This window comes from Crocodylus siamensis, chromosome 7 (assembly GCF_052110815.1).
Source record: "Crocodylus siamensis isolate JL-2025a chromosome 7, ASM5211081v1, whole genome shotgun sequence".
In the NCBI taxonomy this organism is placed as follows: Eukaryota; Metazoa; Chordata; order Crocodylia; family Crocodylidae; genus Crocodylus; species Crocodylus siamensis.
The window spans coordinates 82,968,768-82,996,647 of NC_143401.1; the positions used below are offsets into that span (position 1 = coordinate 82,968,768).

Here is a 27,880-nt window from a genome sequence, read left to right on the forward strand (position 1 = left end):
TTTTGCATCTTGTATTCCAACAACAGGTGTCTGCAGATTCTAGCTCCTCCATGAACTCCAACACACCTCTAGTAAGAATAACCACTCGCCTCTCCTCAACGGCAGATGCCCCAATGCTGGCAGGTGTCTCCGAGTATGAACTGCCAGAAGACCCCAAATGGGAATTCCCAAGAGATAAGTAAGTACATTTGCTTCCACTATTATCATTAAAATATATTGGAGAGTCATGACAATCCCCTGAGGAGGCTTTCTTTCCAGCTGTCTACAAGGATTATTTTTGCTGTATGCTTTTTTTCCTACTACAAACAAATGAAAACACCAGGTACCTGAATCCTTGCTAAACATCAGATGCATTTCTTTGAAATCAAAGTTAGTATGGACACCAAATTTTGTGTGTAGAATAAGTTCAAAAGTTTCAGATGTCCTGGAGGGACATTTGGATGTTTGGAATTCACCTGTAGAAAGTTTTTCAGTAAACTCCTGTAGCAAATTGGTTAGTCGTTAAGAAGCATATTTTAATTTTAAATTAATAGTGTATATACAACATGGATCATCAATAAGACCCACACAATTTGTCCATGAAATATTCCTAATCATCAGTGATGACTATTAAAGACCTTTTTTTGTTTTAATATAGTAATGTAGAGGTATCTTTTTGTTTTAAAACTGTTACAAAGTATAATTACATTTGATATATTCAGATTTATCTGTCAAAATCTATTCAGTTGAAATTAGGTTAGTGTATATAAGAAGGGGACAGGAGGAGAGAGGTGTAGTAGCAGTCCAGTTAAGGTTTCTCCGTACTTTTCCCAAGTGTCAAGTCCAGTTCCTGTCTTGTGCCAAGATTACTCCCAGTCAACCCAGCTATAAATGGACAGGTTATTTAGGGAAGGTTATTTAAGGGAGTCTGTGGCCAGACACGATGGGACCTACATTACTTTCTCATGTGCTGATATATCCAGTCCAGCTGCTGTTGGCTATAGAAACCAACATACCTTAATAGTACTAGCATTATAGGTTGTGAGGCTCAGGACATTTTGATGAGCAAGATGAGTAGGAGCATAATTTAAACTATAAACGTCATCCTGAATATAAAATGTATGCATGTAAGACATAATATTACTACAGGTGAAATTTAAGGATATATTAGAGTTAATATTAATTAAAAAAATATTGGAGGAAATGACCTAATTTAACTATGAACAGCTTTCTCTGAAAGCTCAGTATTATGAACTTAGATGGAAGAGCTGTAATCACATACATTTTGACAACCGTTATGGAAATTATTTAATTATGTAGCTGAAAACCAGTGTAATACACTGTAATTGCCACCTGCAATATTCTAGTCAACAGTGAGGGCCAGTATACATAATTTTGTCAGCCCTCACCCTTGGGGAATATGCTACATGCGGAAAATGTTAGCGTGCTAAACATTTAAAAACAGCATTGAGCACAAATGTAGGTGAAGCGGGTTTCCAATGAAAGGAGGCTATTTAGAGGCAGTTTAATAGGTTGAGGGGAGCAGGCACACAATGAAAGGATTGTTACACTCGTGCTAGCAGTGCAAGAACACATAAATTAACCATTTTCCAATGCAAAAGTTTGTTCTCTGCCAAGATCTTAAATTCAATTGAAATTCTGGATAAATTGCAGAATGACCTCAGCGTAGCATACGCTGCCCTTCGGTCTTTGCACCTTTTCAAACCGGTATGCGCTTTAAAAACAGGCACACAGTGTGCTGTTGCATTTTTGATACTTTTAAGGCAATATTTTTAAAGGGTATCTGAAATTCCCCAGCAAAAATTTTTTCTATTATTAGCTGTGTTATGTCCAAGGAGACAGGTGGATTTTTCATACGGTTTAGCATTGGTCTTATCTCCCCCTCTTGATGTGAATATTAAAACCCTCTTTTACCTCAGTTGGGAGTAAATGCAAACCTGTGATCAGAGCTTTGCTCCATATGTCTGTTTATATTAAGTGGTTGCAGCTCCCAATCCTTGTGAGCTTTTTTGGTAAGTGACTTATATCTCAGTCTAGATTTTGATTTCTTTAAGTGAGCAACAGCAATGAAATCCTGGAGTGGTTTCCATGACTGCTTCAGCAGAACCATCTGTTGAGGAATATGTTGTTCCACCTGAGTAAAGGCATCAAAATCTGGCCTTAAGCTATTTGGCCAGAATCTGGCTATTTATTATTTGTCAAGGCTGATCGCTACCTTCCTGGGCATTGTTTGATTATACATGAGACCCTATTTTTTTTTTAGCTCTCATTGTTTTGAAATCTTTTTATTTATTTGTCAGCTTTGAGATTTAAGACTGTTTGTTAGTGGGCTTTGCTATCAGATAAATCTTGGCCAGGCTTCATTTTGCACACGTTGGTAAAATAGGTACTGATTTGTTCTTACCGTGATAGCTCAGCTAGAGTCAGACTTCATGTTCCCAATTCCTGCTCCCCATAAAGCCAGGATCTGGGGCTGTCCTCTGTCTCTCATGACATCTGGGGCCACAAAAAGTATACAGCAAAGAAACAGTGTCCTAGTAGCCTCTATACTAGGTAAAGGTAACGCTCAATTTCTTCCCATGAAGGATCAAGATATCGGTTGTCACATCCCCACTCTTCTCTTCACTAGTTGTTTGATTGTTGTTGTCATATTCCTGTAATCGTACCTCGTCCCATGATTTTCCTTCTTTTTTTCACAAGGAGAAGGTTGTCTGACTGCCCTGGTATCCACAAGTGGGAGAAATGTGGGCTATACTTGCCTAGCACTGTCCATTGGATTATTGTCTCTGTCCTATCTATTGCCTTCAGCTGAAGAAGTCATTGGAAAGAGAGCCCTTATCCCTGCCTTGAACAGGAAATGGAGAGCAAACTTTGATTTAGATTATAATTATTTGAAAAAATATTTTAATGTCTAGATTATGGATGTGTACCACATGAACCACCTGAAATGGTTCTGCAGGTGCTGGTATCATCCTGATACGCACAGATTGTGCCATTTACAAATTAAAAAGCTGAACTGAAACCACACACATGCATGCAAATAAACCCTTCCCCATCACCCTGTGCTCTGGCTAGAAAAGAAAATAACTGTATTATAGCGATGTGAAAAGTTCTGTTGTTGTTTGGTTGCATCATTTTTTTTTTTTTTAGGACATTGCACTCTGTATTGTGAGCCCTGTACATCTGCACATCTGACCAAATGTAGGCTCTGTTATTACAAGTATAAATGGAGTTTAAAAACTGTTTAGTTAACTGTTCTGCTTGTATTGGCCTCTTGCTGTACTGTCACTACACAAACATATTAGAGCGTGCATGAAAACTAGTCTGCACAAGAGTTTCATTAGTTCCATGTGATAAATGCTTCATGCTACAGCAAGTTGTTGAAAGCTTTTTATACGGAGCTCTGGAATGTCACTGGTTCCATCCCTCCACCAGATGCTGTGTGCTAATCCCCTGTTTACACCTCCAGGCTGACGCTAGGTAAACCCCTTGGGGAAGGTTGCTTTGGGCAAGTTGTCATGGCAGAAGCAGTGGGAATCGATAAAGACAGGCCGAAAGAATCAGTTACTGTGGCGGTGAAGATGTTGAAAGGTAAGAAGATTGGAGGGGGTTGGAGATTTGGGAGGTTGGTGGGGGGTGGGAGCGAGGTGGTAATTTTTATCAAGAATGTTTCTTTTGTTGCCTCTGAACTCAATAATTGTAGAGGGTCAGGGTTCACATAGTTGACCTCCGCCTTCAGCAGTTTTCAGTATAAATCAGTGCTTTTGACAGCCTATTTATCTTTAGCAATGTGTATTTACAAGGAAATCAATGTATTGTTAGAAATTGTTTGGTTCTTGTCTCTGATATAATGAAATCCACAGTTGGTATGTATTGAGGTAGCTGATCACAATTGTCCATTTCTGGATATATGCACATTAGTAATTTAGTTACAAGGTTAGTTTTTAGAGAAGGCTTAGCTGTTAATGTGCTTGAGAGTCCAGAGCAGCTTATATAATTTCAAGGCAGTTTTGCCATATTCTATGACTCCTCTTAAAATATTACAGAAGGGAGTTGGTGGGCCAGACTGTATCTGGAGAGTGGAACAGCTGCTTAATGGGTCACGTGACTTTTGTCACATGACACAAATCCTAAAAACCCACGTTTATTTCTAAACGTGTGAGATTTAGATGGCATCACACCACCTGATAAATGTCTAATGGGCTCCACTGAAGTTCTTCCAGTTGCTGACTGTATGTGGCAGTCCAGAAAACATGAGCTGAACTTGTTGTGACTTGTGTAGATGATGCTACAGAAAAAGATCTGTCTGACCTGGTGTCAGAAATGGAGATGATGAAGATGATCGGGAAGCACAAAAATATCATCAATCTTCTTGGAGCCTGCACACAGGATGGTGAGTACATAACAGAAAGCTGCCCAGCATGCTCACTTGAACAGGCCTTGGAAAAAAAAATCTCATTTATCATCATTTTTTTCAAGAATTCTTTCTTCAGGAAACAGACATGCTGTGATGGGATTTTTAGATATTTCTTCAGCTTAGCGGCAATATTTCCCCCTTCTGTATCTGATTATAAAGATGCTGTGAAGCTTTTTATGTTAAGAGGGACTGTATTGTGTGAAACCTTTTAAAACTTATTTTGGCTTTTCTAGTAGTTTTGCACACTTGTTAATCCTAAGAAACGTGTCCCTTTTAAACTTGGAATGGCTAGCTTTATGATATGCATGTCTAATCACTCTGTTAATAGCAGCTAATTATGAGCTATGAGGCTGATCAGAGCTGTGACAGGAAAATTAACATCTTTGGAAAAGCAGTTACACCTTTTCTGGGGGGTTATGTTGTTTTTGCAGTGAAAATATTTTAGGTCAGAAGTCAGAGCGGTCTGGAGAGAATAATCTTTGAGCTGTGATTTAGGTGCTTCAAAATTCTTATCCAGGGTCTCTCCGACAGATTTGCTCTGTACTGGGTCAAGTTAATTACTGCTATCATTGCCTCAGTTCCTCATCTTTAATTTAACTCCTGATTTAATTTTAGAATGTACTAATTTACCTGGGCTCTTGTGAGGATTAGATAATGAATGCTTGTACAGCACTACAGGAATGAAGAGCACAATAAAAAACCTTGCATTTCACTCTTAATCATGGGTTGGCAACCTGTGGCCCACAGCCCAGATCAAGCCCACTGAGGACGGCATGCAGGCTGAGCAGCTGGGATCTCGGTGGCAATTCTGGGGGAAGCAGAGCAGTCTTGTTCCTCTGCCCCAAACAGAATTTCTGCAGCACTGCCCCAGCCTTCCCTGCCCTCTCTTGTGCCCCGTTACTGCAGCCGTTGCTTCTCTTGCTGCTAAATTTGTCACTGATTGGAATTGGTGGCTACTGGAATCAGTGGTGTAGACTGAGTCAGCAGCAGCTGCAGTAGGACATGAGAGAGAGCAGCCCTTGGCCCAGAGCAGGGAGGATTGGGGTGGCATCAGATAGCTCAGAGCAGAGGTAGGAGCAACCAGTGGCACAGCTTCATCCCTCGCTGCCTTATTTTGCCTTGCCACAGACACCTGGTCTAAATAATTCTTTTCTTTTATACGTGTTTGAGTTCTCATCCCATATGTTCTCTTTATCTAAAGGTCCATTGTATGTAATAGTAGAATATGCTTCTAAAGGGAATCTGCGTGAATACCTGCGAGCACGGAGACCTCCTGGAATGGAATATTCATTCGATATTAACAGGGTACCAGAAGAACAGATGACCTTCAAAGACTTAGTATCATGCACGTATCAGTTGGCAAGAGGCATGGAATATTTGGCTTCACAGAAAGTAGGTGTAGCTGGGCAAATACTCTGTAAAATACTTTGCTTGTTTTAAAATAAGTTGCTTCACTTTTGTTCTCCCCTGTTTGTATTGGAGAATGTATTTACCAATAGAAAGGCCCCAAACCAGCAAGGTCCTTAACTGGGCGCTTGATAGGCTTTATTGGTCTCAGGGTGACCACTTGTGTTCAGAGTTTAAATTAGGTTCAAGTATCTTGCAAAGCAAGGGCCAAGACCACATAATTTAAAGTAAATATTAGAGTGTATTTGCCTAAAATGAACTTTGAAGTCATAAGCACAGGTACTTGCCAGGTAAGCGCTATGTTCCCTCCATTTGGGAATAACGCTACACCAGGTGTCCTATGTTTCCAATCAAAGCTATAAACCCAGCTCAAATATTGAATATGCAATATAAATGGAGTCTGTTATCAAAATTATTTGCCTAATGATAACAAATGTTATTAAAAAATTGTAAGGTGTTTGTGGGGAATTTGTGAATGGAGGAAACAGGAAAAGCAAATTGAATAAATTATTCGTTGAAAATGATGAGCTGAACTACCTGAAACCAGTACTTGTAAGAAAAACAAACTTATTTGTTTGTCTCTACCCTAGAGACCTATTTCTGGTAAAACCTTCTATAACTGGGGCCTTGGATTAAATTAGAATTAGGAAACCCGTAAATGGTACCATATAACCAGCTCTGTAAACAGACCATATTGCTAAGTTAATGAAAGAAATTCATTATGGTGGATTGTGTTTGAGACTTACGGTGAGATTCTCAGAAGTAGTGAGTGTTTCCTGCAAGGTGCTGAGCATATTATGGGCCCCTTGTTAGTTCACTGGGCTAGGGCTGTTTTGCAACCACCAAGAAGAATGAAGCATCCAATCCTGCTCCACACAGACCTATTCAGTTTAATTACATGTGTGTATATTCCAGTACAAATCTGATAGCAGGTGTAGTGTCCAAATGTGTTTTTACCTGTGTATTTTAGAAAGGATAAAAGCCAAATTACAACAAGAGAGACTGGAAAGGAAGCAGGTCACCCATGTGAAATTGACTGGCTAATGGATTAAGTGTGAATGTAGGATTAGGCAATGTACCCTGGGGCACCCATCTTGAAGAAACACTTTACTAAGGATGAGCCGTGATCTTGTAGTACAGGGTGTCCGGCCAAAAAAGGAGGCAATCACTATGAAAGGAATAATTAAAAAAGAATAAAAAAATCCAAGCATCTGGACTGGCACATTCTGTGAACATGGGCGTGCCCCAGGAGCACAGACACTGGTATGCTCTTATAGCTTATTGCCAAAAAAGCATGCATCCATAGGAGAGTCACTGTATCCTTCAGCCAGTCCCCATCCAGGAGGGGCTGATCAGTGTAGTGCAGAACTGACAGAAGGTAAAGCATTACACAAGGGTGAGAGCAGAGAGAAAACAAAGGGAGTATATACTAGGACTATGCATTCCGGTTTTTCAAATATCTCACTATTTACATTTGTATTTCACTAGCTCTTTCCCCCTCAGGGAGCCATTTGTTGAGCTGAAATAATAAAAGCTGATCTTCTCACGGTATTTCCACCATCCAGGAACTAAAACACCGTGAGAAGACCAGCTTTCTTGTTGTTTCAACCCAATGAACAGCTTGCCAAGGCATTAAAAAAAAATAGCATGAAAAATGTAAATGCAAATACAAGGAACTTTTGGTCAACACCCATAGTACGCAGGCTTTATGAGTTAAATTTTCAAAAGTACCAAAGAGACATGAGAGCACAAGTCTGGTTTTTCAGAAGGGTCTTGGAAGTCAAAGGCTCACTGACTTCAAGGCTCCTATGGGGCTTTGGTACTTTTGCAAATGGGATATTGAAAAGACATCTTCAGAAATGTCTGTTTCTGTTCCTTTGAATACTGTCTCTTCGAATTCCTAAAGCGCACCACTGAAGTGGTCATTTTACCAAGCACAGTTTGAGACTAACTTGGATCAACTCATTAAGAACACAGAGGAAATTAGTAATGGAGAGGGCCAATCAGATTTTGCTCTCAGTGGCAGCAACGTTTGGTGGGATGTTTCACCTTGCAATGTTGATGATCCGAATTTCTGTTAGCAATAGGTGCTGGGGCTCCTGTGAGCAGAGGTCCCTGATCTGGTTACCTTAGATCAATGATTCTCAACCACGGTGCATCAGTTCGGGGGTGCCTTGAGGTCCTTTCAAGGGTGCCATGCACTGTTGGCACTGTTAGGTGTACAAACATTATTCACAAGATTAAACCCATACATTTCAAGTAGAAACCTGTAGTGCTAAAGACACTCTGCTGTGTTGTGGTCTTTCAGACTTCTTTGCAACAGAAAACTTTCTCTTTTTTTTTTCTGCATTCAAGAAGTGAGTGAGAACCTAAGAGCTAGGGGTGCCTTGAGTCAGGTGAGGGGGGAGCCTTACATCTAAACAGATTGAAAACCACTAGATTGTGCAGGAATGATGGGCAGAGTACCTTCCACTGAGCTAGATACCTCTTAGGAGTTGTCAGGTGCAACACTTGATTTCCAGACAGCCGCTTCTGAAGGTTGGTTTTATGTATCCACAAATGCAATTAGTGAGGTCACCTATGCTAACATAGGGGAGCGCAGAAGATAGGCAGGCCTACCTTTTACCTATAGAGGGTAAGAAATTACAGGGAACTCCCAAGGCATGCTACAGCATATAAGAGCCAGCTGATATGGTAGAATTCAGCTAATGGCTTTGTCTTGTGCGCCAGGAAGTTGCATATGCCAGCATCAAAAGCAGTCACAGAAGAATAATCCAAAATAATAGAAAAAGGGTTAAGATATGTAGCTCCAGCAGAAGTAGGACATCCTGGGGAGAAATGCAAGTGGAATGTTTCTTAATGTGTCTTTGATGTCACCTTGTATTACTCATGATACAGCTGCTTTAACTGAGTAGGGGTAACCATAGCAGCCAAAATTTCCTCTCCAGGCTTGGAAAAGATCAATTACAAATTTTCAGAAGTGCCAATGTGAAGAAGAAAACAATTGAGATTGGGAGAATTTTGCAGGGGACTTCTAGAAACCAAATGGACTGCACCAGATAGCATCCGTCATTTTAGACTGGTGGACAAAATAAGGACACACCGTAAATACATGTTTACTCTCTAGACCAGTGGTTTTCAACCTTTTTTCATTTGCAGACCCCCTACACAATTTTGAATGGAGGTGCAGACCCCTTTGAATTTTTTGTGTGGGTGTTCACATATTTTTGATTGATTATAGTCCTCTTTCACAGACCCTTTAGACATAGTCTGTGGACTCCATAGGGTCCATGAACTGCTCTAAACTACTGCTCTAGACCCACAGAGCATGTCATCATCAGTTCTTTACCAGATCATATTTTTATTTATTTTATTCCAAACTCTTAGGTTCAAATGGTTGCATTGATCTAGGCTGTCAGTTTGGAGCCATATAAATTCAACGTAATTTGAGGAAGCCATAATAATAAAACACTCAGTAACAAGATTTATAATAAAAATCTGGAAAACCTGTATTGGAGCAGCCTAGACTGGGGATAGTGAAGCAGCTTTGGTTCAGTTTGGCTAAGCAATCAAGCCTCCCTTTGCTGCAAAACTGAGCTGTAAATTTCCTAAAGATGGGCTTTCCTGAGCAATTTCTAGGTTTAAGAGCTGCTCTGAAGATCAATTCTAAAAACTGGAAATGATGAAAAAAATAGGTATTACAATCATCTCCCATGTGCCCTTTGCTTGATCATGTTATCATAATTATATGACTTTCTCACCATTTAAACCGTAGAAGAAATTAGAACTGTCACCACTTGTTAGAAATAATTTTGCTTTTTAAAACTATTTATCTTCTGTTCAGTAATTTTCCCCTTCCCCTCCTCCTTTTTCAGTGCATTCATCGAGATTTAGCCGCAAGAAACGTTTTGGTAACTGAAAACAATGTAATGAAAATAGCAGACTTTGGCTTGGCCAGAGATATCAACAATATAGATTATTACAAAAAGACTACTAATGTAAGTGGATGGTTTTCTTATTGTTGGAACCAAGCGTTTCTTTAAATGGTTCATTTGAAGTACTGCAATTCTAATCCTAATGGACTTCTTGTACAGCAGCCTAACTTTTAATCACAGAGAAGAAAATAGTGATCAAGGGCATAAGTGTCTCTGTCCCCTCTTATTGAGCAATGAAGGTTATCTTTCTACATAACCTGAGAGAAGATATGTATTATGCAATTCACTATAAGTGATAAAACGAAGTATTGCATTTCACTGGGCTTGAGACACAGCCCATTGAAATGGATGGAAAGATTCCCATTGATTTCAGTAGGCTTTGCATCAGGCACAAGGTCTCTGAAAACGTGTAGTAAACAGTACAATGTTTCCTTTAAGGTGCCCGGCTACTGCATGTTGCTGTATATATTTCTGTCTGGACTTGTATTGCAGGCAGACTTGTGAACATAGTATAGCAATGGCAGCAAAGTGGGAGATAGAAAGCTGTAAAACGGTTTTCATTTTCCATGTTGCTGCTGCTGTTGTCTGATCTTCAGCAAAGCAGATAGGTTCCTAATTTCCAAAAAGACCATTATTTGAGCTAATTAATATGAGACACCTTGTACCTGTTTTTTTCAGAAGTCCTGAGTAACCACAATTTCATTTGAAGTGCTTTCAAAACTCCTGATTCAATTGGCTGCATCTCTGCAAAGGATTCGTTATGAAAATGTATTCCTTTAAATTGTTAATTGGTGAAAATAACTTGCACGTGTACACTCACAGGGAAACCAGGCTTTCTACAGGCACTCACATACCAGTTGTGGTGAAGGAAGTGAAACACCTTCTCAATTCAAGATCACAAATCCCAGATTGCATACAGATTTGTTGCTGGAAATGCAAAGGCTACAGGCCTATGTAGTTCCTCTGCCCACCATGCAGGGATCTGGCGTATGGGGAGCAAGTAAATCCAACAGCCCTGACCTCACTTGTTCTGCTTCTCTCTCCACTGGCCTGTTTGTTAAAGATTTATTAACATACATCTGTTTATGGAGGACCCATGTGGAATGACCTTCTGCACATTAGACTACTGACCCCTCTCCTCCTCCTGCTCCCATCAGTGGACAATGTGGGAGTTAAACAGGCATGAACTTACATGCCACTTATTTGATCCCAGGATGCTAGAGAGAGGAGATTCTTGTGTTTTCTGATATCTGATAGCACAGAGGTAAACTGTGAGCTGGTGGGGGTAGTGGTTTCAGCAGACTGTTGACCTCTAGTTATTTATGTTTAAGAATAAATTAATATTTCTACAGATCCATCATGGAAGCTGCCTTGTAAATTGCTACAGTTTTAATGTATTGATTCTTATTTTTCCCCTTTTCTATTGCCAGGGCCGGCTGCCTGTGAAGTGGATGGCTCCAGAAGCCCTGTTCGATAGAGTTTACACACATCAAAGTGATGTGTGAGTAACTTCATTTAATCGTTTAACCTTTCTACTTCAGCCTTTTTTTTTTAAGGGACAGCTTTGAAAATCTTCATGTATATTTTCTTCCTGCTTTTTTTTAACCTTAAACTGTCGTGTTTACTGTCTGTGTTTCACATATTCATAAAAGAGTGGGAGTCACCCTTAGAAAGTGAGGATTTTATGGTAGACTGCTAGCCAGTGCTCTGTTACTAATCTGCCTGGCTTCAAAGCACATGAAAAGTAGAAAATGCTAACCTCCTTCTGCCAATGCGGAAGTTTCCCCTTCTTGAACTTATTTACAGATAGGCAGCTACAAAGCGTCTATCTAATTTGCTCGAACTTCCTTCAATTTTTTTTAGTAGTCCTGAACCTTTTTTGTTCAACATTTGCGTTAAAAATAGGCAAGGTATATATAAAACACAGTGCTTTCACTTAAAACATTTGTTTTAGTTTTAAAAGTATTGCTTTTGCCATATAGAATCCTTGCAGTAGAAAGTACGTTTAAAGCTAGAACAATCCTTTTAAGTGTGCGTTCTGAAGCTAGCTGGCAAGACCTCTTGAGGTTTATTCCACTTATCAGTATTTTTCTTTTTCTGTCTAATATTCACATCCCTTATACTGGGATTGATAATTTTTTTTTTTTTTTTTTTTTTTTTTGAAGACCAGAGTTCCCATTTTCCAGAGTTCTCATGCTTGGGCTATCAGAACCCATTTTTTTTCCTGTCATTTTTGGAGCTCAGAACTGATTTACAGTGTTCATAAATGTTCAGTTAAGAAGAGCTTTATTGAGTACTGGTAGAAATTTCATATTTTTTTTTTATGGAGATACCATGAAGGACTGGACTGTAACAAAAGTATGCAAAGTGGGAAAGGTTTTGAATGTCAATGTAAGGTTAAAAAAAGGATATGGAGGTACAAAGAGCTGGATCAGAATGTTTGAACTTTTGTGCCTTCATATCTACTTGGATTTACAGGACTGCAAGAACCACGTGAAATACATGAGGAGCTTCGGGATTAAAGCTAATGGATAAGATTTTTTTCAATGTACCAAATGATTGTCTCAGTTTTGAAGCATCTGATTTACCAAACTGAACCTACTTGGTTTTCCACACAAGAATCCTTAAGAGCAAAACTTCCCTGTGAAATATTTTGCTTTTTGACAAATCTACTTTTTTTGATATGTGTCATTGAAAAATTTTGGAGCTTTTTTACTGGATGCATGTGTCATAAATAATTTTGGCCAAGGATATAATTCCTCACAAATGGCATGGATACTTGACCACTTGGGAGCTTGGAGAACACCAGACAAAGACCAGGAAGGCATTTAGGAAAGTGCTTATGTTGGTCCCTTTTCAATAAAGTCTGGTTAACTTTAAGCACATGTTGATTTCCTGTTGTGTAAATCAGCCTGTGTAAAGTTAGGCTCTTGCTTATCTTGCATCTTTTTTCTGAAGAGTGATAGGCTGCTTTGCTGGGTCTACCCGTTTCCCATGCTCGTTATTGCTATACTAAGGTACCCCAGTGATATTAATAGATACAAGAAAAGATCTCAGTATGAATCAGACTGGCAGAGCTGGATCCTTAACTAGCAATGCTATAGGAACTTCCAAACAATGACTAGGGTTTCCTTAAGATGAATTTAATAATGTGCTCTTCCCTTTTTATCCCATAGTTGGTCATTTGGTGTGCTAATGTGGGAGATCTTCACTTTAGGAGGGTCACCTTATCCAGGAATTCCAGTGGAGGAACTTTTTAAGCTGCTTAAAGAAGGACATAGAATGGATAAGCCTGCCAACTGCACCAATGAACTGTAAGAACCATTATTCACTGTAAGCGGGTAGAACAGTACCAATACAATGTAAGCACTGTCACACAGTGAATGCTGATTTATTGTTCTCTCTCTCTCTCATATTATAATGATATAATTATAATGTTGCTATGTAGATGTAATATACACACGCATATAGATATATATAATCTTTATATAAAGAATATCTATCTATGCATATATGTATGTATGCATGTATAGGTCTGTGTGTGCACGTGCATATGTATGTATGTGTATGTGTGGTGGGTGGGTGTGTGTGTGTGTGTGTGTGTGTGCGCGCAAAGTGGGTAGTATTCAATTCAGATTTGGCCCGATTTGGGGCACAGTGATTCAACTCACTGATTCGGATCACTGATATGATTTAGTTCGGCCAGATCTGAAGATTTGATTCTGATTTGGAGAATCAGCGATTCAGCCATAGGCACAGCTTTAAAGTGGTTCTCAGCCCAGGTGCCACAAGATCCTTTGAAGGGTCTCACAAGGTGTGAGGGTATAAACAGATTAAGCGCAGTCTCAGGCTTATCCCTGCCTGGCCATTCTCTGTTCCCATTGCCCAGACCTAGTGTAAGGATGTAAACTCTGTATTAAATAAGTTTGGGAAATGAAGTGCCACTCAATTCAGAGAAAATTATGGAGGAATTCCTTGAGTCTAAAGAGGAGCACCTTCAGTCTGAAAAGGTTGAGAACCACTGCTCTAAGAAGTCAGAGGTTTGGGGCAGTAGCCAGCACAGACTTTAAGCCAGGACAGGCAATTATTGTGGGCAGAGGGCTGCTTACTGAGTTTTGGCAAGCCATTGAGGGCCACATGACAGGCAGTCAGGGGCAGATAAATATTAATTTTCTAAATTTTTTAGGGGCCCCACGGGCTGGATAGAATGGCTTGTCAGGCCGCATTTTTCCCACCCCTGCTCTAAGCCTGTGGTCTCCAAACTTTTTTGATCGCGCACCCCTATCAGTAAAAAATTTTTGAGCATGCACCCCCAATAAATGTATATTTATATAACTATAAATAGAAGTTCTAATATTTTCTTCCCACACCCCAATGGATCATCTTGCACACCCCGTGAGGTGCGCGCACCCCACTTTGGAGACCACTGCTCTAAGCTACTGCTCTGGCCCCCAGAATATTTTGCTTGGGTTAAAAGTATTGGATTGCAGAGTTAATGCTACATGCCTCTGCTACAGAATTTTGAATCTACAGTCACCAGTAAAGTCAATCCTATAATGACCTATTTCTCTGTATGTGTGAGTTCTTTTATCTATGGTATATTGCACTCTTTTTCCAGATCTGTTACAGTGCAGTATAAAGTGCTTGGCTATTTGGTCAACATAGTTCTATATTATCCATAAATAGTCAATGGAGGGCAGGGGCATGAAAGCGATACCATATTTATCAAAGAATCTCTCATAGCCCAAATCCATAAATGTTGGTTTTATATATGACTTTCTACTTGCATCATTTTGTGTTCAGATCGATAGATTTACCACCTTTACTCTCTCCTGGCTAATCCGTGCAGGTGGAACGTAATAAAAGGTATTACAATTAACTTTTAGTAGAGAAGAACAAGATTTACAGTGCACAAAGGCCAAGGAACCAAACTTGGCAAAACACTTGTGTTTAGGTGCATTAGTGAATCAGAATCCAAATACTGTGATGTAGGTTCTTGATTTTTACTGTTGTTTGTAGTAGTACAAAAAAGAAAAAGAAAGAAACATACGGTTGCTGAATCTTGAGTATTGTACAGCACCTAGCACAATTAGGTTCTGCTCCATGACTAGGCACTACTTGAACACACAATCAGATGATTAATAATAGTTGGGAATGAAATGACTGTCTAACTAAGATGTATGAGGTGAATTAACTCAGTGAAATGGCATATTTCTGCAGCTATATGATGATGAGAGATTGCTGGCATGCAGTACCTTCACAGAGACCCACTTTTAAGCAGTTGGTAGAAGACTTGGATCGAATTCTCACTCTCACAACTAATGAGGTGTGTAAATTATTCACTCTTAAGCAGCAGATCAGAGCATATAGTTTATGAGATAGATGTAACTTATTAAATATGAAACTCAGTTCCCGTTATCTTATAATTCTATTTGTCACTTTTCCTCTGGGGTCACACACAGATAAATTGTATCCTAATGAAATGGTGGTTTTTCTGCCTGCGTGCACTGATTTATGTAAGAGAACAGAGACCTATATTAAAGCATGTTCATTTACTCATCTACGTATCTCATAAGATTTTCAGCATTTCAGCATCCAGGAGATGTCAGGGGTAGGTGGGAGGGGGAATAGTTATATTTCAACTTTAGTTTCATGTTGGGGAGCAACCCAGAGTTCATGGTATGTTGGATTTATTATCTTAATTTGATTTTAAGCCATAGTAACTAAGACAGAAAAGAAAGCAGAGTAAACGACGAACTCTAAATGATCTGTCTGGGGGTGAATTAGGCTAACTGAAATATTTGTCTGGGAGAGAACAAAATCCCAGAGGGTTATTACCATCCACTTACTGAGACACCTTCTACCCCCATTCCAAAAAAGGTGTGTTACTTTTTAAAAAATCATACTGATTTTTTTATTTTAAGGCCTTAAAATCTATTCCTTGTATCAAGCCATAGATTTGTTCATGTATATGTAAAATTATCTTATTGTTTAAGCATAGCTACTTCTAAGGATAGATTTTTAAGAGCAAAAGGAAAAGACAAGTAGAGCAAACTCTTTTTTGGCTGTAACATTTTTCAGTGAAAAAATGCAGGTTCGGCAACACAAACTTCTTTGTGAATCTGTGTCAATTTTGTCAAATTGTTCATGGGGGGGTGCTACAAAATTGTTTTGACATTTTGAAAATAAAAGATTTTGGCCTTTTAGATTGAAAATTAATTTTGCTTTAGAAATTTCCCTCTTTGTTGGACTTTTTCTTGGGACTCTCTCATTCACATAGATGAAGTCTTTTTCTGCATGATTTATACAAGCTTTCAGAAGTGCCAGATCTGAGGGGATCTGCCAGATCTGAGGGGATCTGGCTTCTACCTGAGAATATTTAGATGTTGGGATTTGACTAAGTACTAAAAAGCACGGAGCAGAATTCTGGGCTGTATTAACTAAAGGGATAGCGCATGGGTGACTTGTGCCTCCCGAGTCTGGGGGGCACCAGATCACCGACGTGGGGGATCTCCCACCAGCCGATTGCTGACCAAGGGAGCAGCTGATCACCAAGCCAGCAGCAAAACCAGATGGGATAGAAGATTTTACACTTCCTTCTCCTCCAAATTCTGCATTGCTTGAGGAGTTTAATAGGCCTTCAGTGTAACTTTTAACAAGTCTTCAGAATTATCTTAGTTACCGAGCTCCCCACAAAGTACAGTGCTCAGGGGTGGATCTAGAAGGGGTGCAGCAATACAGTTATTCCTCTCCCCCTTTAGCTGTCACACGTGAGCACTCAGCATTGGAGGGGTCTGCTCAGAGCCCCTGTTTTTGCATGGCTCCAGAAACTGGGGGTAACTACTGCCCCCATTGCTTGTCTCCTTTTCCCCTGCTGCATAATTTAGCAGAGAGGGAGATGCCATAAGGTCCATCCCCTGGGCTCCGGAGCCATATAAAAGCAGAGGCTCCAGACGGACTCTGAACTGATTAGCTGATTAGCTCAGAGTGTGGGCAGGAGCCCATGCTGAGTAGGCAGGGAAAGAGGAGCTTGCTGCGTTTGCATGGCACAGCCAAACCTGGGGAGGGTGAGGGCACCTACACGCCGCTTGGCACATCCGGGATCTGCTCCTGACATTGTTTCCCACAGTGCAGTATGTCAGGCTCCTCTCACCACTGCCACAATCCCTCCACTAAGCCTTTCATGTCCAGAACCAGCACCCATCACGGGCGCATGCAGGGAATGGAGCCAGAGCCACAATCTGCTCCCCGCATGTCCAGAACCGGCGCCCATCGCTGGCACGTGCAGGTAACGGATCGCAGTTGTGCCCCAGGCCCCAGCCGTGTGTTGTCCTTGCTGCACTGTCACCACCCTGTCGTCTTGGCCCTGCCTGCCCATCCTGCTCATCTCATCCACCTGGCTGAGCACACCCTACCCACAGTGATCCTGGGCCGTTCTCCATGGAGACCCCTCCCACTCTGTCTGGCATCCCCAGCGGTAGGTATGGGGCAGACGGGCTGAAGTGCCAGGGCAGTGGAGACACTGACAGCCATGGCCGGAAGGAGCTGCCACCATAGAGGCTGCCAGGAAGCTGAGTCTGGCCATGGTTCTGCCCTCACCCTGCCACTGTACCACCCATCCCCATGGACTACAGTTCCCAGCATGCCCGAGAGCCACGTGTGGGGACAGGACAGGCTGTGCTCCATGCCAGATGGCATCTCCATACCCAGGGGCAGTGGGATTGGCCACACATACCCAAACCCAGGCTGTCCCCAACACCTGGGTATGGTGGGGGTAAGGGACCCACCATGGGCCACTTGGAAGGCCACATTTGGCCTGTGGTCTGCATTTTGCCCATCTCTGCTCTTGTGTGTTCCAGTCATTCCTGCACCATTTGCAGGAGAAATGACCTGACCATTCTCAACCCTTAGAGCCATTTCCTTAACATAACCATTTGAATCAAAAGTTTCCACAGATGGTCACAAAGGTTACCTAAAAAAAAACAACCCCTGCCTGTAAGGTACGGAGCAGCCTTGGCTCCAAACTGGTGAGGTACTTTGCTATCCACTGCATTTGAAAAATACTTTAAAGCCTTTCTTGTTGCCCATACTTAAAATGATGAGCATAAAGGCTTGGTATTTTAAGATATAATTATGATGATTGCATTTCTGATTTTAAAATATTTTAATCAAGTCATTAAAAAAAAATTAAGTGCTATAACATACTGACTGAGGCAGAAGACATGTCTCATCAATATGACCATAACTTGTGGTTTAGCAAAGAAGCACTTGCATTTAAATGAATACAGCTGCCTGTTAGAAGTTGAAAGAGAGAGAACATTTCAAGAGGGAAATGGCTTTATTCTCCTGCCAAAACTCTTGTTTTTAGCAAAAGTCACTCAACCCAAAACTTGGATTAAACATATATTATTTCCTTTTTTAATGCTTGTTTGGTCATTGCTACTCTAGGATATGTACAGGCACACAAAATAGCAAAAATTATAGAGAAACCCAGGTCCATTAAGTTGTTTTCTTGATTTTTCATTTTGGTTCTTTTGGTAAGCATGTCACTGCATATTTAAATATAAATTTAATATCCAATTATATAAAACAGATACACAAACTGACCAAAGGAATATAACATTGGAAGCATCTTTTCTTCTCCAAATCATTACCATGTGCTAGAGAAAAATGGTTGTATTTAGTATAAAATTTCATTTTTATCATTGTAAGCGAAAATGCCGCGTTTGATGTGGAGAGCATGTTTATTTCCACTGATGTGATTAATGCTGATGTTGGAATTGACATTTCTTCTTTCTTTTTTTTTTCTCTCCACCTCCCTCCCCCGCCCAAGTTTCTCTAATGATCTTTGGTTTTATCAGCTGTAAAGAAAATGGTCACTTTTGAAGATTTTTTTTTTTGGTCCATGAAACAGACTGATTGACCAATAACACATTAACCTTTATGCCATATATTTAAGAAATTCTTTCTTCTATTCCAGGAATACTTGGATCTCAGTGGACCCCTTGAACAGTATTCACCCAGTTACCCTGACACTAGGAGTTCATGTTCCTCAGGTGATGACTCTGTTTTTTCTCCTGATCCAATGCCTTATGAACCTTGTCTACCTAAGTACCAACATATAAATGGCAGTGTTAAAACATGAAAAGAAACTATTTTTATTCCATAGAGGAACAGAGAGACAAGAACGCTGACCTACCTACCACAAGAAGAAAAAGATCTTTTCTCCAGGACCCCTATGTTTCTGTTTGTACATATGATATATATAAGGGAAAAAAATACTTGGAGGAAAATAGTCAGAACTTATGTAAAGAATTATATAATTTGGAACTCTAAAATATTCTGCAAGAAGAAGAATGTTTATGGGCCATGTATAGATTCGCTTAACTGCATCAATTTTCTGGCTTGTTTTAAGCCATAATAGACTTTATTTGTACAATGGACCAGTTGGACTTAAGGCAAGCTCTGGGTCTGCCTTTCTTGTTTATTTTTGTAAAATTTGGAGAAAATATATGTTGGCACACACTTATAGAGCACAAATGCAGTATATAGGTGCTGGATGTATGTAAATATATTCAAAATATGTATAAATATATATATATATTATATTTACAATGAATTATTTTTTGTATTGATTTAAAAATGGATGCCCAATCCACCTAGCAAATTAGTCTCTTTTTTAACAGCTATTTGCTAAATGCTGTTCTTACACCGAATTTCTTAATTTTCACCGTCCAAAGGTGGAAAATACTTTGCTTTCAGGGAAAATGGTATATCGTTAATTTATTAACTAATTGGTAATGTACAAAACAATTAATCGTTTATAGGATTGTTGTTGTTTTTGTAATTTAAATGGCATTTCTATGCAGGCAGCACAGAGAACTAGTAGATATATTGCTCAGACTTTACTAGTTGTCAGAGCTTTAAAAAAAAATATTTACAGTATATAACTAATTTTGGGAATTAAACTTTTGATTTCTTTGCATTTTAAACTTCAGTGTCAGATGATTGTTCTTCTCAAAACCAAATCCTTTAACAAGAAGTTATCTTATTTTCTCTATCTTTGATAAGTAGGTCTCACTAAAGTAATAAATTTTAATAGAACTTCCAAGGCCAAAATAGCACCATTATTCTTTGAAAAAAGGAGTGCTTTTAATGAGTTTCTATAGAAAAGAAAGACATTAAGTTGTCTATAACCATAGCAGAAAGTACTGCTTTAAAAGGAGCTGAGCTTCTACACTTGAGTTGCACATGCATCAAATTAACTGGTATCATTTTCATTGATTTTGATAATAGATTCCAGATCTTTTGGCCTAATAGCATCTTTTCAGGATGGTCCTGTATTGTAACTTACGTTTAAAGAGAAAAGTTATTATAGTGACAATTGCCATTGGAATATTGCCATCTTTTTAAGGGATTAGTTAATGCTGGCTCCGGAATACATTTTGGAATCATTCCATAATATCAGGCATGGAGCTGGTGTCAAACAAAATGTTGCTGCATTTTTGTCAATTGTATTTAAAATAAAGTATTGTGTTTTTTTTACTTTCAAAACACCTACTCACACTGGTATAGCCATGCGATATGAACGCAAATTACACTGCTTTACATATTAAAATTGGGGGGAAAAAGTATTAAAATCTGTTAACTTTTGTACTGACAATAAAATGTTTCTACAGATATTAATGTTAACATTACAAAATAAATGTCATGCAACTTATTTAATTTTTTAAATTTTTTATGTTTTACCAAAATGGTTCTGTCCTTGAAGTGAGGGGTCACTTCATTCTGGCTTCGTTGTATACTATTGACATGTTCAGTCAGGAATGGGTTTTGGACCCAGTCTTGGAGTTGAGAGAAGATATGTATGGGTTGGGCTATTACAGAATTGGGACTTAAGGTTTAAAACCTTTTGAGTATTTGAAAAGATCACAGATTAATATCAAGGGAAACTTGGTTTAAGGTATCCTCTGTTTTATATCCTCACCAGGTTGTATATACTACTCGTAAGCTTTTCAAAGAAATTAAATTTTAAGAATTCATGCATTTTTTTTCATTTCCTCATTAGGATAATATTGATACTTTTTTAATGGAAAACAAGAGAGAGCCTGGGCCATTGGGTTTAGGCCACTTACATGAAATGTAGAAACCTCAGGTTCACATTTATACTCCTTCACCCCTTATCTTGTGTCTGTGCCTGTGCCCTTGTCCTCTCTCTAGCCCATAAATTTCATTGTATACCTGGTGAAGATTTCTGACAAAAGTTTCTTCAAACTAATATACTGCCATCTACACGATATCCAAGATTGTTCCCCAGAGTATTTTTGCTGGTGCTTTGTTCATTTTTGCATTAAATGCCCTAAGGTTCTAGATGTCTGTGACTTATCTGAGGAAGCTCTGCAACAGTTGTGTAAATCTCACTTTTGTTGCTGTATAGTACACCATTTTCCTTATGTTTCCCTACCATTTCCCTAGTTGAATTCCATAACCACTTTATACTTTGCCAAGTATTCCTTCTCAACCCCCTACTGATAATTTATGCACATGGATGCTGTCACTTGTGGAGCAGAAGTAAAGTACAACCCCAGACAAGTGATATTGAGTAAAATAGGTCATTGGAATCACAGGTTATCTGTTAAATTAAGCAAAATTATAATTATGCTTAATAGAGAAAATATATTTTGAATACTTTAGTCTGTTAATTGGCCAGGAGATCAAAGTACTCGCTTTTTAATCTTGCGAGAGACGTTTGCAGCACCACAAATGTCTTATCTGACCAATGGAACTGGGACTAGTTAAATTGTTTTGTAGCATTTTGGTAGAAAATGATTCAGTAGCAGTTTGGGTAGGAAAGAAATGTACTTTGTATACCCCACAACACTTCATCTAATTGTTCTTCGGATATCACTCATCCAAATATAGGTGTAGTCCAGCCCTGCTTAGCACATAAGAAAAAAGGATTTAGGACGCTAGGTATGTGACTGCAGTCCATAGTGAACCTTTCTGCCCTCATTTTTACTTGCCAGCCTTTGTTAGGAAGCTCCACTTAGAATGGAAAACCCTTTCTTCCCTAACTGTTCCCGCTGTTCCCCAAATGGCTTTGACCAGCATAAAAGGTTTGCTTTTGTCAAAGCCTAATATGTGACACACACAAGCTGAATACTTTTTTCAATTTCAAAATTATGTTTGAAGGTGAAAGGATGAAGGTTCAGAGTAGTTAGTTCATCCAAGAGAAGGTCCACTGTTGACTTGATCCCGGTATGCAAATAACGATATGGGGCTCTTTAGCAGGAAAAGGTGCAACAGGATCCAGTAGCTAGAAGTTGAACTAGATACATAATTAGAACACCTTACCCAGAGATGTGGTCAATTTAACATTACCTGATGCCTGTATCTTGCTAAAGAGTATCAAGAAGAAAATCAAAGATTATCCTCATCTCTTTGGGTGAATGATGAAGGCACACCAGACTCTGTAGACAAATGCACATAAGGGAGTAAGTCATGCAATTACCACTGCAGCCAGCCACCTTTGAATTACTAGGCCAAATGACCAAGTTCCTATTTATACGCGATTCATTCAGGTGTGGCCTTAAAAGAGTGTCTAGTGCATGGCTTGGACTCGTGCTTCTGAAACATTAACTGTTTTGTCACTGAAATATGGTAAAGGATATACTGTAGCTCAAACAAAAGTTATACGCTTGGGTGCATATTGCTAAATGTACTTATAACATAATGCAGGAGGTTAGACTTTTGTTATAATGGTTTTCTCTAGCATTAAACAATCCTTGCATTGCAAAACTTAGATGTCTTTCAGTTTCCTAGACAATTGCTGATAGACATCAGCTTTTCTTTATAAGCAGCTTTTCTTCATTACTGATATAAAGGGGAAAAATTTACTGAGATACAAATCTCTCAGGAGATTTTATTCTGTTTTATTTTCTTTTTAAAATCATTTAAACACAGTTTTAAAAACAACCGTGGTACAACTAAAAAAAACAACTACTACTTGTGGGAGAGGGGAAAATAATCAAGGTTTTGAACACAAAGATTTACTGTCAATGTACTTTAGCCCTTTCCTACAAGAAGGAAGTTATAGTCCCATACATAATAAATTTCAAATAAAATGTAATTTCTCCTTAAATTAATCAATGCCTATTAATATGGCAAGCAGGAACTCTAACAGTTAATGTTAGTAAGAGGTGTTTTCCCAGCCTCTCCTATAAGTACAGCTCCATACTATACATTTTTATGAGTCATGCTGAAAGTGACATTCATGTTAAGAAGTGAATGGATTTTGCTTGGAGAAGAACTAAGTCTTTTTCTTCCCCTTACATTTGCAAAAATCTTGATGACTTTTTTTCTTGATTTGCATAAAACTCCTACCATGGTCTTACCTCACTTTTGGAGGAGAACTCAGGAAAACTTTGCTGTTCTTTGTTGTACTTATCAGGTGTAGTTCACTTTAGTGCTAAATTTAACAAAACAAAGTGGTCTGATCACAGAAATGAAAATTGAAAATTAAGTACTACTTCTTGATATCAGTAAGTAAATGGAGAGGGTAAACCACTGGGAACAAGTGCAGTAAGAAATATTAAAATCACTGAGATCATATTTTATTACAATTTAACTGTAAAGAAAAAAGCCCCAAACCTAGGTGATTTTTAATTTGATAATACCAAACCATGTGAGCGGTTTGCAAGGTAGTTTAGATGTGGCTGAACTACAGGTTAAAAAAAAATTGGCCACTTCAATCTTTTGATATGACTTTAAAGATAGGGGCATGTATGAATGCAGGGATTTGAATCTGACCCTCTACTGCCACCGCTTATTCCCCCACTCCCAAACTCCTGAGAACTTCAGACTGAAGATTAATTTTTTACAGCTGGCTGATAATTTTCCCATGGAACATTTTATGATTGAAAAATAGTGTCATGTGAAACTGAAAACCATCTGCAGGAGTGGGTCTACCTGAATGAAATTTCATTTTGAAAATACTGAAACGGAGCCTTTTGATCTTAGCACATTTTGTTTTGAAGTTTATTTTATGTACTATAAATAAAGTCAAAATTGGACTGAAACATGAGGGGCTTTTATTGAAGTTACCCCCAAATTTATCCAAATATTTTTTTTTAAATTATTTTGCTGAACATTTTTAAATGTTTTGGTTTTCATTTGACTCTGAAAGAGTAACATTGGAGTTTTCCATAGAATGGAAATTCTAAATTTCAGCCGGATCTGCAAGTTTTTATATTTTACAGAGCTACTTAGTATTTTACAGAGCTACTTAATAAGTGTTGGACATGCTGCATTTGTGGTGAGGTACCCAAGAGACATGTTATACCCTATAAGCTGAAGATAAGGATGTACTATTTCCATACTTCCATTGGATGCAAGACACCTTGAATGGTAGTTAAGGAGAGAGAAAGACCATAATCACAAGTCAACAATGTATTCTCAGGCCATATGACGCTGCCTCCTAAGATCCTAAATAAGGATCCCCCCGTTGCTGGAACAGTTTCAGGATGAGATTTAGTACTTTTCCTTCAAATACAATGGCTTTGCACCAATTCTAATGTGGTGCTACTCCTTGAAGTTCAGCCTCCAGTATGTTGTTGTTCTGAGGCAATAAAGAGAGAAGATAGAGGAATAGAAAGGGAGACAAAAATTCTGACATCCCTGCTGTCTCGAGAAGTCTACAACATATATCTGAGCAAGACGGAATGAAAATTTATGGAAAAATCTTGACTGCCAAAGACTGCGTTTTAAAGACATTTCAGAAAGAAGGTAGCCAAGGTACAATATTTTGTCTAGACATGTTTCCCTGGCACAACTATAGCTTTTGAGGTCTATTCAGCAGCGTACAGTGGTTTCTTTTCCAAACCTATGTTGCCACAGCTCTACAAACTGAAAGTTTAATATTATATTGCTGAACTGAACACAATGAGTGATGACTTGAATTAGTATCTGGCAGATCATAATACTAAAGTAAATGTGGTCCTGGAAGAAACGGGTGCAATGGCCCAAAAAAGATGGAGGTCCACAGTGGCTGAGTGGCAAATTTATTTCATAAACCATAAAGTAGCTATAACAGTTGAGGATATACTTACTACAGGAGATGTTAATGCCAATATTTCTGAGCTAAGTTATAAACATTTGTGGCTGACGTTTGCCCAGATGATCTGTACTGGGGAAAGAATCAACCTGCAATGGAAGAAGGGTGCGTGGTTTTTCAGGTTCTTTGTTTGTTTGTTTCTTTGCCATTTTACGATTGAGGACTGTATTTTGAGTACCTTAGGCTAAGAATAGACATTGCCTATGTCTCTGCATGAATTGTGTCTGTTTTTGTCCAGGAACAGAAATGTTCCAGGATTGGCATGTGCACACATCAGGTCTAACTGGGGTTTAGTGGGCAACTGAATGCACTCTCTTTTCTGCTACTGATGTAATGATGCAATGGTGGAATAACCTTTCAGACATACTTTGTGTGTACTTCTTATCCTGTGTACCTTTGTAGGATTTATTTCAGGACAACAGACATGGATGTCCAAACAGTTGCATTTTGTCACATGGTAAAACGGTTTAATCTGGGAGACGTGATGTCTCACAGAATCATAGAAGTAGGGTCAGAAGGGACCTTGTAGATCTTCAAGTCCAACCCCCTGCCTGAGCAGGAGAAAAACTGGGCTCAGATGACTCCAGCCAGGTAGGCATCAAGCCTCTTCTTAAAGACCCCCAGGGTAGGAGCCAGCACCACTTCCCTTGGAAGTTGGTTTCAGATCCTAGCTGCTCGGACTGTGAAGTAGTTCTTATGGATGTCTAATCTAAACCTACTCTCCAACAACTTGTGGCTGTTATTCCTTGTTATGCCAGGGGGTGCTAGGGGAAACAAGGTCTCTTCTAAACCCTTCTGGTCCCCTCTAGTGAGTTTATAGACGATCACCAGGTCCCCCCCCTCAGCCTTCTCTTGTAAAGGCTGAACAGGTTCGGGTCCCGCAGTCTCTCATTGTAGGGTCTGCCCTGTTGTCCCCAGATCATGCGGGTGGCCCTCCTCTGGACCCTCTCAATGTTGTCCACATCCCTCCTGAAGTGCGGCGCACAGAACTGGACACAGTACTCCAGCTGTGGCCTGACCAGTGTCGCGTAGAGGGGGAGGATCACCTCCTTGGCAGTTGTAACTTTTGTAACTTTAGCTTTCTCTGACATTGAGTGAAGCATTTGACTTCAGTGGTCCAAAATTTTTTCAATTGTTTTCCAAATTAAATGATCTCATGAATTTGTAGTAAATGCAGCATGGAAGTAAAAGGAACCATGATGCACACAATGACTCAGAAATGCGAACACACTCCACCTTTCCTCTACTGATACTCCTTGCAAAAAAACACTTAATAGCACACACATTTGTGGATATAGGTTGTACCAGTCAACATAGAACAAACTCATCCTTGCATAACTCCCTGGTGTAACTTATGCTCAGAATTTACACATGGCATGAAACTGTTTTGGTTGAAGATTTTACATGGGGTATACAAAGGGCACTGCGCAGCCTGTTCTCCTACCAAAGGCAGATGGAGTTTTGCTGTTGGTCTCACTGGGTGCATCTATATGTGAAATTAAGGTGAAATGATAAACTCTGGAGCAGTCAGAGCTGGAGTAAACTGCTCCAAAGCATAGCATCTACATGTGTGCCCAGAATGGCAGCAATTTGAGCTGGCAGAGGGCACAGGGGGTCAGTCCTGGGTGGTTGTGGAGCTGGCTGGGACACGAGCCAGCTCCTACAGAGCTGTGTGGGTGGGTGGCAAACAGGAGTCTGGCCCCCACCCTTTCACCATTTATACGTGTGTTTCAGTACAGCAGAGTATTCTGTGATAGTGCTATCTTTGACAGTACTATTTCATGGCAGAGTTAATTAGTTTACTGCACCCAAATGCCAGTGCATGTGTAGACTGTGATGCTTTACTGCAGAGCTAGTCCACTTCATAATAAAGCACATGTGTAGATGCTCCCACTGAGTACAAAATGAACTCCATAGCATGTAGTTATGAAAATTAGTTCAGAAACGAGAACATTCTCAATGCAATATGGTTGCTGCTTTTTGGTGTCAATGATCACATCATGTCTTTGTACTCCTGTCAATACAGTTTGGACTGTCATATGGCAAAAAGAAGTCATTTCTAAAATCACAACAAAGCCACTGCACAGGACTGCTCAGCACTTCCTATAAAAACATAGAAAGTGATCCCACTCCTCCAGAGACTTTTCAAGAAAGACTGACTTAAGGACTTGAGCTCAGGGGAGAATGATATTTGACTCCCAAAATGGACACCATGCTCAAAAGAAAAGGTGCTACAAGATAATCTTCACACTAGGATTTGGTTTCAATTCAAAGTCTGCACTTACGAACGTTTCTGCTCATTCTACCTCTGCTGGTGCTGTGAAGCTGCCAACATGAATGCCTGTATGATTTATCTACTGTGAAATTGCCAATAAATATGAAATAAATTTGCCCTCTAGGCAACTTTGTGCAGACAACTTTTTGTTCCATTTATTTTCTTTCATTAATCATTGGTCTTTATTTTTTATACCAGCTTTTTTACCTGCGCTTCATTTTTTTTTTTTTCAGTATTGAAAATTATTTACATTTTTAAATATGGTGAGTGGAAGAAATTTATCATGGTTCTTGCTGATTTGCAAAACACTTCTTGCCTGTTTATAAAAATGTTGTTACCTTTAAAAATGATAAATTAGGTAAAAAGGTCAATTATTTCCATAACATTTGTTTAAACTTATTGGTAGGGCCCTACCAAATTCACGGTGAAAGTAAGCTGTGCTGAGGTTCCTTTAATCTTGCAGGTTCCCCTGTGCGACCTCCTGCCCCCCACCCCCTGCCGCTGATTGGTGGAAGGGACCCACTTGCAGCTCACTTCTGATCAGTGGGGAAGTGAAAATCATGGTTTTAAACATGGCACCATTTTTGCCTCCCTGCTGGTGATTGGCCAAGGGGCCCTGGTGGCCCCGCTGCTTGCTGCTGATTAGTGGGGAGGAAAATAGCACCGTGTTTAAAACTGCAGCTGTCGCTTTCCCACCAATCAGGAGTGAGCTGCCAGCCAGGACCCCTCCACCA

The 27,880-nt window shown here is 39.5% G+C and overlaps 1 protein-coding gene across 12 annotated transcripts in view; it reads left to right on the forward strand.

The window, feature by feature from the left end:
- FGFR2 (fibroblast growth factor receptor 2) overlaps positions 1-27,273 on the forward strand; it is a 135,053-nt gene extending 107,780 nt beyond the window's left edge. For 8 of the 12 annotated variants that reach the window (XM_090057917.1, XM_090057916.1, XM_090057919.1 and 5 more), the window contains 10 exons: positions 27-178; positions 3,470-3,591; positions 4,283-4,393; positions 5,619-5,809; positions 9,700-9,822; positions 11,190-11,260; positions 12,936-13,073; positions 14,980-15,085; positions 18,740-18,815; positions 18,929-20,479. In XM_090057917.1, coding sequence (XP_089914043.1) covers positions 27-178; positions 3,470-3,591; positions 4,283-4,393; positions 5,619-5,809; positions 9,700-9,822; positions 11,190-11,260; positions 12,936-13,073; positions 14,980-15,085; positions 18,740-18,815; positions 18,929-19,095 — 1,257 coding nt within the window. In that variant the 3' untranslated portion in view covers positions 19,096-20,479. Of the gene's footprint in view, positions 1-26; positions 179-3,469; positions 3,592-4,282; positions 4,394-5,618; positions 5,810-9,699; positions 9,823-11,189; positions 11,261-12,935; positions 13,074-14,979; positions 15,086-18,739; positions 20,480-26,897 lie in introns of those variants that run through there. The other 4 variants (XM_090057922.1, XM_090057928.1, XM_090057924.1 and 1 more) reach the window with 2 other exon arrangements.
- The last annotated feature ends 607 nt before the right edge of the window (positions 27,274-27,880 follow it).